This window comes from Chaetodon trifascialis, chromosome 23 (genome assembly GCF_039877785.1).
Source record: "Chaetodon trifascialis isolate fChaTrf1 chromosome 23, fChaTrf1.hap1, whole genome shotgun sequence".
In the NCBI taxonomy this organism is placed as follows: domain Eukaryota; kingdom Metazoa; phylum Chordata; class Actinopteri; order Chaetodontiformes; family Chaetodontidae; genus Chaetodon; species Chaetodon trifascialis.
Genome location: NC_092078.1, coordinates 650,262 through 661,750, shown reverse-complemented (window position 1 = coordinate 661,750; position 11,489 = coordinate 650,262). Strand labels below are relative to the sequence as shown.

At 46.0% G+C, this 11,489-nt stretch overlaps 1 protein-coding gene across 1 annotated transcript; it reads right to left on the bottom strand.

Annotated features, from left to right (window-relative positions):
• Positions 1-1,546: 1,546 nt before the first annotated feature.
• Positions 1,547-11,489, bottom strand: LOC139351705 (alpha-tectorin-like). Its single transcript, XM_070993710.1, has 16 exons — positions 11,444-11,489; positions 11,019-11,104; positions 10,185-10,400; positions 8,198-8,306; positions 7,926-8,052; positions 6,702-6,942; positions 6,322-6,478; positions 6,069-6,156; positions 5,734-5,796; positions 5,374-5,576; positions 4,818-4,949; positions 4,230-4,417; positions 3,802-3,953; positions 3,487-3,723; positions 3,186-3,348; positions 1,547-1,657 (listed from the first exon to the last, which is right to left on the bottom strand). The coding sequence occupies exons 1-16, from the start codon at positions 11,487-11,489 to the stop codon at positions 1,547-1,549; spliced, it is 2,319 nt and encodes a 772-aa protein (XP_070849811.1).

Below are 11,489 nucleotides of genomic sequence, written 5' to 3'. Positions count from 1 at the left end.
ACCTTCTGCATTAAAGGTGGCAAAGTTGATCAAGGCCAGTGACGTTGTGGGGATGGAGTGTGAGTCTCTGACGGTGGTGTCAGAGAGGAGGATGCTGAATAAGCTACGGAGGGGGTGGGAGGAGTTGTCCATGATGGATGTCAGCTTGGCTAACATCCTTTTGTCTGCCACCTCCTCGATGGAGTCCGGTGGGCAGCCCAGGACAGAGCTGGCTCTCTTAACCAGTTTGTTCAGTCTCTTTCTGTCTCTGTCCGTGCTGCCCCCTCCCCAGCACACTATGGCATAAAACACCACAGTGTCATAGAAAGTCCGTAGTAGAGCCCTGCACACACCAAAGGACCTCAGTCTCCTCAGCAGGTGTAGGCGACTCTGGCCCTCCCTGTACAGGGCGTTAGTATTTTCTGTCCAGCCCAGTTTATTGTTGAGGTGAACACCCAGGTATTTAAATGAGTCCACCATGTCAATGTCCGAGCCCTGGATGTTCACCGGTATGTGAGGGGAAGGTTTCCTTCAGAAATCAATAACCATCTACCTGGTCTTGCTGGTGTTTAGGATCAGGTGGTTCTGCTGACTCCCATCCACGAAGTCCATGATGACCCCCCTGTACTCTTGCTCATTCTCCTCTGACACACAGCCAACAATGGCTTTGTCATCAGAGAATTTCTGCAGATGACAGAGGATGGAGTTGTACATGAAGTTCAAGATGTAGAGAGCGAAAAGGAACGGTGACAGCACCATTCCCTGGGGGACCCCCGTGCTGCTGACTGCCACATCTGACACACAGCTGTGTAGCCTCACCCAAGAAATAGCTTAATTTTTATTAAGAAATGATGAAGAAATAAAATGATCCAAAGTCATACTTCTTCCCACAAACCTTTTTATTTATTTTTTTGGTTGAAATAACAGTAACATAACAAAGATACAGCACAACCCACATCTCAGTGTTATGAAGGCAGCAGTTTTTGACATTTATTTGATTTCAAGTCCTTCTGTGAGGATTTAATTTGTGTCATATATTGTTGGTGACCAGTTGAATTAGAGGTATAGTGTATTTTTGAGTTCTAAAAAAAGTTTTGTGTTCTTGTTGTGGCAAAGCTTCTCTTTCAGCCATGGATCAAAGTGAGCTGATGTGATGAACTGATATCATGTTACAGGCACAAGCTGACAGAAACTGCTGTCTCCAGAAAAAGAACAGAAGTGGATATAAAGCAGTTTAAAGGTCTGCTGTGGTGTCCACATCGCTGCCTCTTTTCTAACAAGTGTGTTCAACATGGAACCTGTTCTTATACTTATCATTAATCATCATTAGAGTTCCTGGATACCATCTGATTATTGTGATTAGTAGGAGAGTAGACATACTACACAATGAATAACATGATTAGAATTCACAGCAAACTTCCCCACACACTCCCTTCACCATATAGTTCTTGATTAAGTGTTTATAGTGTTTCTTATTTCAGTGGAAAAAGGTGAAATAATAAGAATGTTTTCTAGTTGTAGAAAATCTGCTGTGAGGACCGAGCTAATCCTGTCAGGAGATGTCGTTCTAAGAGCGCAGGATGAACTCGCCCGGGCTCTGGATCAGGACCGAGCAACAGTCAGGAATCACTGTGAAGGTGGACAGCCCGTTGGTCGTCCCAGTCACCGTGGAAACCACCTGAGAAGACAAGCAGACCGAAGTGTGAGTGATGTCTTTTCTCCAAACCTGCATCCTGATTGAAGTCAGCATGTTCGACTCTTGAACTCTCTTCATTGTGTTGTTTGTGATGAGTCTGAAAGCCGAGCAGAAAAACCCTCCTGTCCTCCCTGTCACACTCACATCTTACTTTCTGCATCGATCATCAAACATCACTCATGTCACGGTTCTTCCTTCTTACTCTCTTTCATCCTCCTCCACTGATCTGAAAGCATGAGCATCTCTGAGTAACACATTTACATGCTGACCACGTTTTTCACCACTAGAGAGCGCCACCCGCCCACTGCTGACCTGCCACAAAGGCCTGATAAAGAGGAAACTGTTGAACTCTGTTTGCTCGTCTGATGGTTGATTTAGTAGATAGAGACGCAGCATCTAGTTCTCTCTGGCTGAAGCCACAATGAGGCTCTTTTGCTTATTATTGGACTCTCATACAGCAGTGGTGACCACAGATGATGATGATGATGATGGTCCTGATCAGAGGTGGGACTTCACCTCACATCACCTCTGCTTCAACACAAAGAGGAGATTTTGGAGCTGGACTTGATGTGTTTTGGTCGACCACACCTTCACTGGTCAGCAGGACTCTGCTGTCGCCTCATTGGTCAGCTGCTCTGATGTCAGCAGTCAGCAGCACAGTCGTGTCTTACCTAATTAGTCCAGGCCATGGTGATCAAGGCTGGGGCTTCATCTTCATATTGCAGCGTGGCAGATCTGCGTCTCCGTGAAGCTCCGCCACAGTCCTGGAAGTTCAAGACAGAGAGAGATGAAATCCAGACTTTGGAAGATCAACACTGATCCATTCATGGTGGAGCGATGCTGCTGAGAGCAAACATCTCACCTTTTGTGTCCTTCAGTTTGAACATCTAAGTGTTTAACACTGGAACAATGAGCAGAAAGTACTCCTCTGTCAAGCCTTCACGTTTCTTATTTTAATGGGAGAAAGTATTTAGAAATGTAAGTCTGAATACACACAGTGACTGACAGACACTCTGATTGGCTGATGGCAGCTGTCATATCTGGAGAACAACTGAAAAAAAACCGCCATCAACTGTTTCTGGATGATCCAGATTTGGCTACGGCAGCAGAGAGTGTTTGAGAGTGAGGGCGTTCATGTGAAGCAGGTCAGGACGAGAAGAGTGAACAAAGCAACAGGAAGCAGACGGTCTCTGGTGGAGGTGATGGAAGCTCAGCAGCAGTCTGACACATCTGTAAACTGCTCCTCTAACTGCTTTTAATCAAGATTGTTTGGGGCATTTTATGCATTTATTCTGAAGAGGAAAATATACAGGTGACAGGAAACGAGGAACCAGAGAAGGGCAGTGACGTGGAATGAACGTCCTGAGCTGGAATCGACCCGGGGACGCTGCCATCACAGATTGCGGTACGTGTGTTAACCAGCAGGCCGGCAGACACCCTGTTCTAACTGTTGTCCAGGGAGGAGCAGCTGGTTTCATCAGTGTGTGTGTGGTGTGTTTGGGAGGCGTACCGGGGTGCAGGTCTGGTTCAGGGTGGCGCACAGGTGGAGTTTGCAGTGCAGGTCGACGTCACCAGAGCTCCTAGTGAACTTGAACATGTTGAAGGAGAAGAAGTTGGATAGTCCCACTCCGTTTCCGACCACATTGACCGTCTCATCATCGCTTTTCGCACAGCTGCTCACAAACGAGAAAACACTCATCACATCAGAGCACACTTTGTCTTCAGGAGTCAAAAACACACTTATTAACGAGTCCCTGCTTCTGATTCATTGGAACAGCAGCGAGCAGCTACCACCTCTGTGTTCATCTCACCCATCTTTGATCAGGTTGTATCTCAGACTCCCAGCCTGGTTGGTTACCCAGCAGGAGTCCGTCACCACGGCGACCAGACCGTCATCCAGCCCATCAGTCTCCAGCACCACCCAGATCTTCTGGTTCAGCTGGACTTCAGTGTTGGAGTCCACAGCTTCTGTATGTCTGGCATCGGTGTAGGCTTTCATGGTCAGAGTGTAATTCCAAGTTCCAGATGTGAACTGCTCAATCACAGGGCTGCAGAGAACAAACACACTTCAGCTGTCTTATACTCACAAACCTCTTCACAACACAGAGATAACAGCCTCCACTCACCTTTCCTTGATTCTGAAGGTCATATTCTTGACATCTGGCTGAGTGTAGAAGCAGGAGAAGTCAATGTCGACTCGGTCCTGGCGAGTGATGTTGTCAGAGGAGCTGTTCAGGGCTGTGATGGTGTTCATGTAGATCAGCAGGCTGTTGTTGGACTGCAGGGTGATGGAGATTCAGACGTTGTTACGGCACAAGTTCCTCACAAATTCAACACAACTCTTTACATTCAGCCTTAAAATGTGACATTTGTGAGGTGTTGACTGGCTAGAATAAGCTTCATGGATGACCATCATCTCTAGAAACCAAGGAGGTCAGAGCTGAAGCCCAACCCACAGAAAGATCCCAAAGTAGAGGAGAGCAGGAGAAGCTCAGCAGAGTGCTGGAAGACATTTGGCTGCTGGTTGAGAGTAAAGACGTGACGGAGAACCCACCATGACCTCCGTCCCACAGGTGTCGTTGCTGTTGAAGCTGAAGGTCACCATGTGGTCCTCCTCATCCATCTGACCTGTGCAGTTCTGGTCATTGAGGTGTAAGGTTGTGTAGTTGATACCTCTCTCCTCCAGGAGACACCCGATCAGAGTAAGTGAAGCTGAGTTCTCCTCGCAGACCGTCGGGTCACCTGAACGTCCAGCAGGACAGACGAGGGAGACGAATACAAGACCATGTCAGAGAGGACAGACCGGACAGACACTTACAACATGAGGGACAAAAACAAGTCAAACCATTCAATCCTGCTTTGGTGACCTTTGTCTGTTCTTTCATTCAGAAGCAAACTACCAGTTTTTGTGGTTTGATACCATCAGAGTGAAAAAGACACGAGGGTGAAAGAAGAGCTGAGTTAATGAAGTCTCATCTGTGCTCCTGATAACAAACATTCAGTCAAAGTGAGTGCTGAAGGTCAGTTCTCATCAGCTCCACAACAGCTCAGCTGTGTGAAACAAGTGTCCCTGTGAGAAAACCCTCCATCCTCTGAGGATCAGGACTCTGTCAGTCATGTTGTCGTGTCGCAGCTGTCGTACCCATTGTGTCATTGGATTTGTACGGGAAGGCAAAAATGGCCCGACAGAAGCAGCCAACTTCACCACCGATGGTCTCTGCACAGAACTCATGATCACTGCAGATCCTTCCCTGACAGAGTGGCTGAGGGGGGGCTGAAAGAGAGACAGAGAGGGACACATGTAAAGAATAATGACACAAACTGCAATAATGACGCAGCACTAAAGAAACACAGTTCAGTGGAGACACTGACTGTTTCTAATGCAGATGACCTGCTGAGTCTGTCAAACACACAAGGACTGCAACACCAATCAATCAATTCTCCACAACTGCTGTGAAAACTGGGCTCTGAAAGTTGAACTGAAAAACTAGAGACAAAGATTTTTTCAGGTCAGACGTTTGTTGTCTTTCTCCTTGATTTTTATATTCTGCAATCCACAGATTTACTCTTATTTCTTCTTCTGAGTATTTCACTTTGAATAAAGTTGAACAAGCTGACATTTACATTTAGATTCTGTTATTCAAGACGACATGTTGATCAAGCTTCACTGAATTGATCTGAAGTGAGAGAAGTCTTACAGCAGACGGCCGTTGACCTCCAGCTGTCCACTGTGTCGTTGATGTGCAGGCTGCAGTCTCTGGCGTAGGCATCCAGGAACTGACAGTCGAGACCGTCCACAGCAGGGTATTTGCACAAAGTGTCCACGCAGGCGTCTATGTAGGGGGCTGGATCATTGCGGATGTGACAGGTGGTGAAGGACGTGTCATTCAGGAGATTACAGCTGTTCCACAGATGTGAAGAGACAGAAAGAGAGATGAAGGATGACGTCCAATCAGTGCTGTGTTACAGGTGTGAGTTCAGGTGTGTTTATCTTCCATCCCTCCTCACATGACATGACATTAAACAGTTTGTTCAAAGAGTTTGTTTCATCTGCTTACTGTTCAGTCATCTCGGTGCAGTTGATCGAACTGTCAGCAGTGTCATTGTACAGCACCTCACAGCTAGGGGGCGACACACAACACAAAGTCAGGACTGATACCTGCTCTCACTGTTCAGATACACACAAACACACTTTCTGAGTGTTACAGACACACGAGCTTTGTGTCTTTGCTTCAGTCCACAAGTCAAAGGAACTTTTCTTCTTTTTAAGAGGCGTCCGATCATTTAAAGTCAAGATAAGTTGAGATGTGTTCAGAGACTGAATTTCAATAAGAAACAAGTACATTGAATCCTGTGATCGACAGTATTCAGTGGGTTGTGATTGAGGCCTTACTTGCTGTCCCCAGGAAGTCTCTCATTATTCAGAGTTGTGCTGGGGTTTGCACACAAGCCCCCCAGAGTTGGATCCTCTCCAGGAGGTCCTGGACAGGTTGAGGACAGGATATGGGTCAGATTAGTATCAACGTTCAAACTGGATGAACAGCAGCTCACTAAATAACAGCATGGTTCATGTTTCTGATGCCCCAAATGTTGCGTTGAGTGTCATTACTCCCGTGTGGTGAGTGGTCGGATTTCAGTTTCTGTACCTGTGAAGAGGATCTGTGCGGTGTTGCCATCAAAGAAGACAGAAATGGTGTAGCTGCCGATTGTCTTCACAGCAGTGACTCCAGTTTGGTCCTCAGAGACATCCACACCGTTTGACAGCACAGTCGAGCCGTTGATGGTCTGCGTTGTGTTTCCCAGCTGCATCACAGCAGAGAGACAAAGTGGAGGAAACACAGGTTCAATCATCACAAACACACACAAACAGGCTGTTTTCACTGCAGCAACCACCGAGTTCACCAGCATTAAAATAACTGCTTCTCATGTCACCAAGAAGAAAGATGAGAGCTGACACAGCAGAGGATGAGACGAGGATTTGGGATCAAAGTCCACACTGACATGACGGTGGCTGTAGGTAGCTTACCTTAACTATCCCCCCTTGTTCCAGGTGAACATCATCGTCTCGGTCCAGTTGCAGTGTCACACTGTCCAAAAAGCTCATATCTCTACGACGGCGTTCCCGGAAATACCCCACCACAGTGAGGCCAGAGACTGATGAACCCGACAGCAGAGTGTATGCACACCGATCCTCAACAGAGATCAGATGGTTTTGAAAGCCAATGACAGCGGGGCCGCTCACAGTGCAGATGGGGTTAAGAATGCAGCTGATGGAGGCACAGAAGGACAGAAACAGCAAACACCATCAGCAGCTGCTGCTGAGGGCCACGACCACCAGGGGGCCCTCAAACAAACAAACTACAGGAGTGAAGTCTTCATGTGTTCATGTCGTCATTGAGACATTTATCTACGTAATATTTGATTGTCATGTTTTCACAGGCCTGGCTCACATCAGCCAACAGCAGTGACTTGAAGGACTCGGCAGTAAAATCAACATTTGGTTCAGTTCCAGAGAAATGTCTCACTGCTGTTATTGAACGTTCTCCAGTAACACACTGGACATTTGATTTCAGTAACCACATCACAGTTTAGGAAAACTGTGCTGTGTTTAAACCTGGACCTGATCCAGATAAAGTGTCAGCTGCTTTTAAACTGACTAGGGGTCAGGCAGCGTTGTTCTATAGCCTGCAGAGTTTCGACTGCAGCCCCACAGTGGACGATAACTGCTCTGACTCTTGCTGTTGAGGTCCAGCTTGGAAACAGGGCCGACTGGGGCCGACCTGACGGTCTCCTCTCTCAAACCAAATCCTGGTCTCTCACTAAATTGATGTGTGGACGTTGCTGGATACCAGAGAGAAGACACTGATTTGCAAAGTCTGTCAGTTTCAGCTCTCAGAAATTAACATAAACATAACATTAACATATACAAATTAACAAAATAACATCTCTGTGTTTTTGAAGTTTCGGTTCACTTCTACGTTCCGGTTCTTGCTTTTGTCTCACCGATATCAGCCTCACTGTTAACTCATCTCTTTGCTCCTATCAGAGCAGTGTTTGAGCTCTGTTGAGTTACTGCTGATGAAAACCCAACATTTCCTGCTGCTGCTGCTTCACATGAAAAGCTTTCTACTGGTGAACCTGCAAAGGCGAGCGATGCCCTCAGTGAAACTAAGAGTAAATGAAGCTTTAAGAAGTCCTCGTCTCATATCATCACAGCTCTTTCTTCTAAATATGTAGGACATATACTTACATACTGTTATCCTGACAATAATCCAGAGGGCCACACTCAGTGATAATGAGGACTGCAGTGTCATTACAGATTTGACTGTAGCAGATCTCTGGTTCAGAGGCGTTTGTTCCAGGTTTATGCACAACACCTGAAAGGTGAAGAAAGGTTTGTATCAGGTTAAAAAGTCAAAGTTCACTGACAAGTTTCCAAACTGTGACCCAAAGCAAAACAAAAACAGGAGTATTAAAATATTACAATTTAGTTGTTAATTTGTAATCAGTGGACTTGCCAACCTGAGTGTCTGCATCCACTGATGTCACCACCGGCACGTATTGCTGTGCCATTCCCACTTGTGAAGTTGAACGTATCGACTGTGGATCCATTGACCAAAGTTTCAAACTCCTACACAGCAACAAACACAACCAGTGTTACTGTCACAGAGAAGACTGAATTCATACGTTAACATAAAAACAGACCAAACTCTGTGGAAAAATGTCTTCGTCCATTTGTTCAACTAAACGTTTTGTCCAGTTTTTGACAAGAGTAAAAAGTGACCTTGACTCCATGTGCAGGTTTGTTTGACGTACTTTTGGGGACAATATTTGTCTTTATTTAGACAGCCAACAGTAGAAAGTGACAGGAAATGAGGAGAGAGACAGACGGGAGACGACAATCAACAAATGTCTCTGGCTGACTCAATCGGGGACGTTGTGATTTCATGGTTACAGGACGCTCCACATGTCGAATGTGATTGGAGCATCTTGGAAATGATTCTGCTGTCGTGTTTTTTGGGAAATCAGACAGTCTTGATGGAAAGTGGTGCAGTCTCTGTGTTGCCTTCAGCCCACTCCTGTCAGCGTCACTGGGTCAGTTTGGGAGGGTGGAGGGGGCAGAACGGAGTTTCACTGCTGTCAGACTAATGGCGCATTTCCATTACACAGTTCCAGTTCTACTTGACTCAGTTCTACTCTACTTGGTTTGGTTGAGTTTCCATTACAATTGAGTACTTCATAGTACCTCCTCAACGTAGGCGGGGTCGTCATACCACGGCTGCGCGGAACTGCTATGACATCAATTTGTACGCGACGCAAAGTAGCCGAGCCGACAAACAATGGAGGACATCGAGGCGATGTTGTATTTGCTGCTCGGTTTGTGGCTTTTTGTCACACATAAAGCAAGAGAAGAAACCCTGAAAAGGCTTTGGGCTGCAAGGCAGAACAACACCCGGCGTTACAATGGAGGGGGCGGGATTGTTTTTCCAGTGTTGAACGTCGCAGACCAGTGACAACACGCTCCGGCCAATCAGTGGCCGACAGGCTGTTGATGTCACACATATAGTATCGCTTCTACTCGCTTGGAACCTCGCCAGAGCAGGTACTAGACATAGTATCGGGTACCAGGTACTATCCCTAATGGAAACACAAAACAACCGGGTAGAGTAGAGTCGAGTCGAGCCGCGCTAGTGGAAATGTGGCAAAAGTGTTTCCTGATACCACCACCAGGAGTCGCCAGAGTCAGAAATATTCTGATCCCACAGCAGCTTTAAAGGTCCAGTGTGCAGGAGTTAGTGACATCTAGTGGTGAAGCTGCAGACTGCAACCAGCTGAACACCCCTCGTCTCACCCTTGTCTCACCCTCCCCTACGACGGCCCTGAGAAATGTGAAAAATGTCAAAGTCCGTCTCCAGAGTCAGTGTTGGGTTTGACCATTCTGGGCTACTGTAGAAACATGGTGGACTCCGTGGAGGAGGACCTGCTCCTTCTGGAGATATAAAGAGCTCATTCTCAGCTAACAAGAACACGTCTGTTGTTGTTTTCACGTGATTATACACTGATGAAAACATGATGATGATTATTGTGACATTTCTGCCAGAGGATCCCCCAAAATCCTACACACAACAAGTAATTCAGTTCTTTATGCCAACAGACATCACACACACATAAAACTACACAGTCTGTAACTGTTTATCAATCATCTGCAGCCTTACATTGTTCTGTCAGTATATTGATATGTATGCAGGTATGTATTTCATATACTCACGAATGAACCAGTGTCCCCATAGTAGAAAAACAGCGCTGCTTGTGTCCCAAAGTTAGCTAGAGCGAAAGTACTCTGCAAAGAGTCAACAGAGGAGATACAGACACTGTTAGGAAGTTTCCTTCAAAAGCTTTTTCAAAAGGTTTTCATGTCAAAACCTTCATATACCTAAAAATTAAGTTGTGTTGAGTGAACATTAACACTGGTCAAATGTATGTAGTCATGACACTGAGGAACACTCACGTTAACATCACTGTACTCTGACATCTGTATGTCACATTCAAAGTCGTTCAGCATGGTTGTTACTAGTCCAAGATTTTCATTGGAAATCGTTTGACTTATGGAAATATTAGCACTCTCTGTGTCGACTGGAGGCCCCAGAATACAGTCCTGTGCAGGCTGAAAGACGTTGTAATAGTCGTCGAAACAGACGACTAATGTTTCATTCTCGTAGCTCACCTGTGAAAATCAGAGAGACAACAAATAAAATACCAATAACTTTTGTACAAAAGTGAACTTTGACTCAGAGAGCTGCAGAGGTTTCATTCAGTTCGCTCTCAAACGAAAGACATTCAGAAGATGAAAAGACACGATGAGAGGACGACGGTTGTCATTATTGATCTGACTGATGGATCAATGGAGCAAACAACATTTAGTCTGTTAACAGAATAAACCTTCATAGGACAAAATCTGACTGATACAGGCAGAATCTCTCCAACACAAAATGAACAGTTTCTATGAAACGTCATGTTCCTGATCCAACATCCAAACCAATCAGCTCTTAGATTAGGGAGAGTCAGGCGTTTCCCATCATGCCCTGAGGTTTTAGAGTCAGACGACGTCAGAGCGATTCGGGATCAAGTCAGACAGAAATCTGTTCGGCTGCATTGTGCTGCGATCGCCTCTGATGGATTCTGCACAGACCTGGCTCGTCTCCAGCGAGCCTGTCCATCGACTGGTGACGTTCCCTCAGTCTGCACACATCATCTCTACCACAGCTGGACAGTAAGCACCAACAGTGACAGCAGAGGGAAGCAAACAAAGATATTCTCAAGCATCAGGCTTCATCCTACTCACATAGAGTTCTTCGTACTGCTTTCCATAAAACGTGATGGGACAATCGCTGATGTTGACCACTGAAGAACCATTGAACTGCTCAGCACCTGAAGACGATGGAGACACATGAGAGGTCAGAACTGTCTGTGAGCTGGTTGGACAGCAGAGAAGGATTCAAATGTCGACTTCATGAAGGAATAAAACAGCATTTGTTTGTTTGTTTATCAAAACTCTTCTTATCTCCTCATCAGTTCCTGCTTCTTCTGAGAAACAGCAACATTTCTGCACATCTGGCAGATGATCAGCTCTTACAGTTACTGACGGACTTAAAGTCATTCTGCTCTTCGTTCTCAGATCGTTTGCTCTTCTTTCATGTTGCTTCGACTGAACTCCCTCAACTCGTCTTGTGGGTGGAGTTTCAAAATGGCTGCCGTGCGTGTGCTTACCTGCCAGCCCGATGAGAGCAGACAGGAAGAGCAGGGGGTGGAGCAT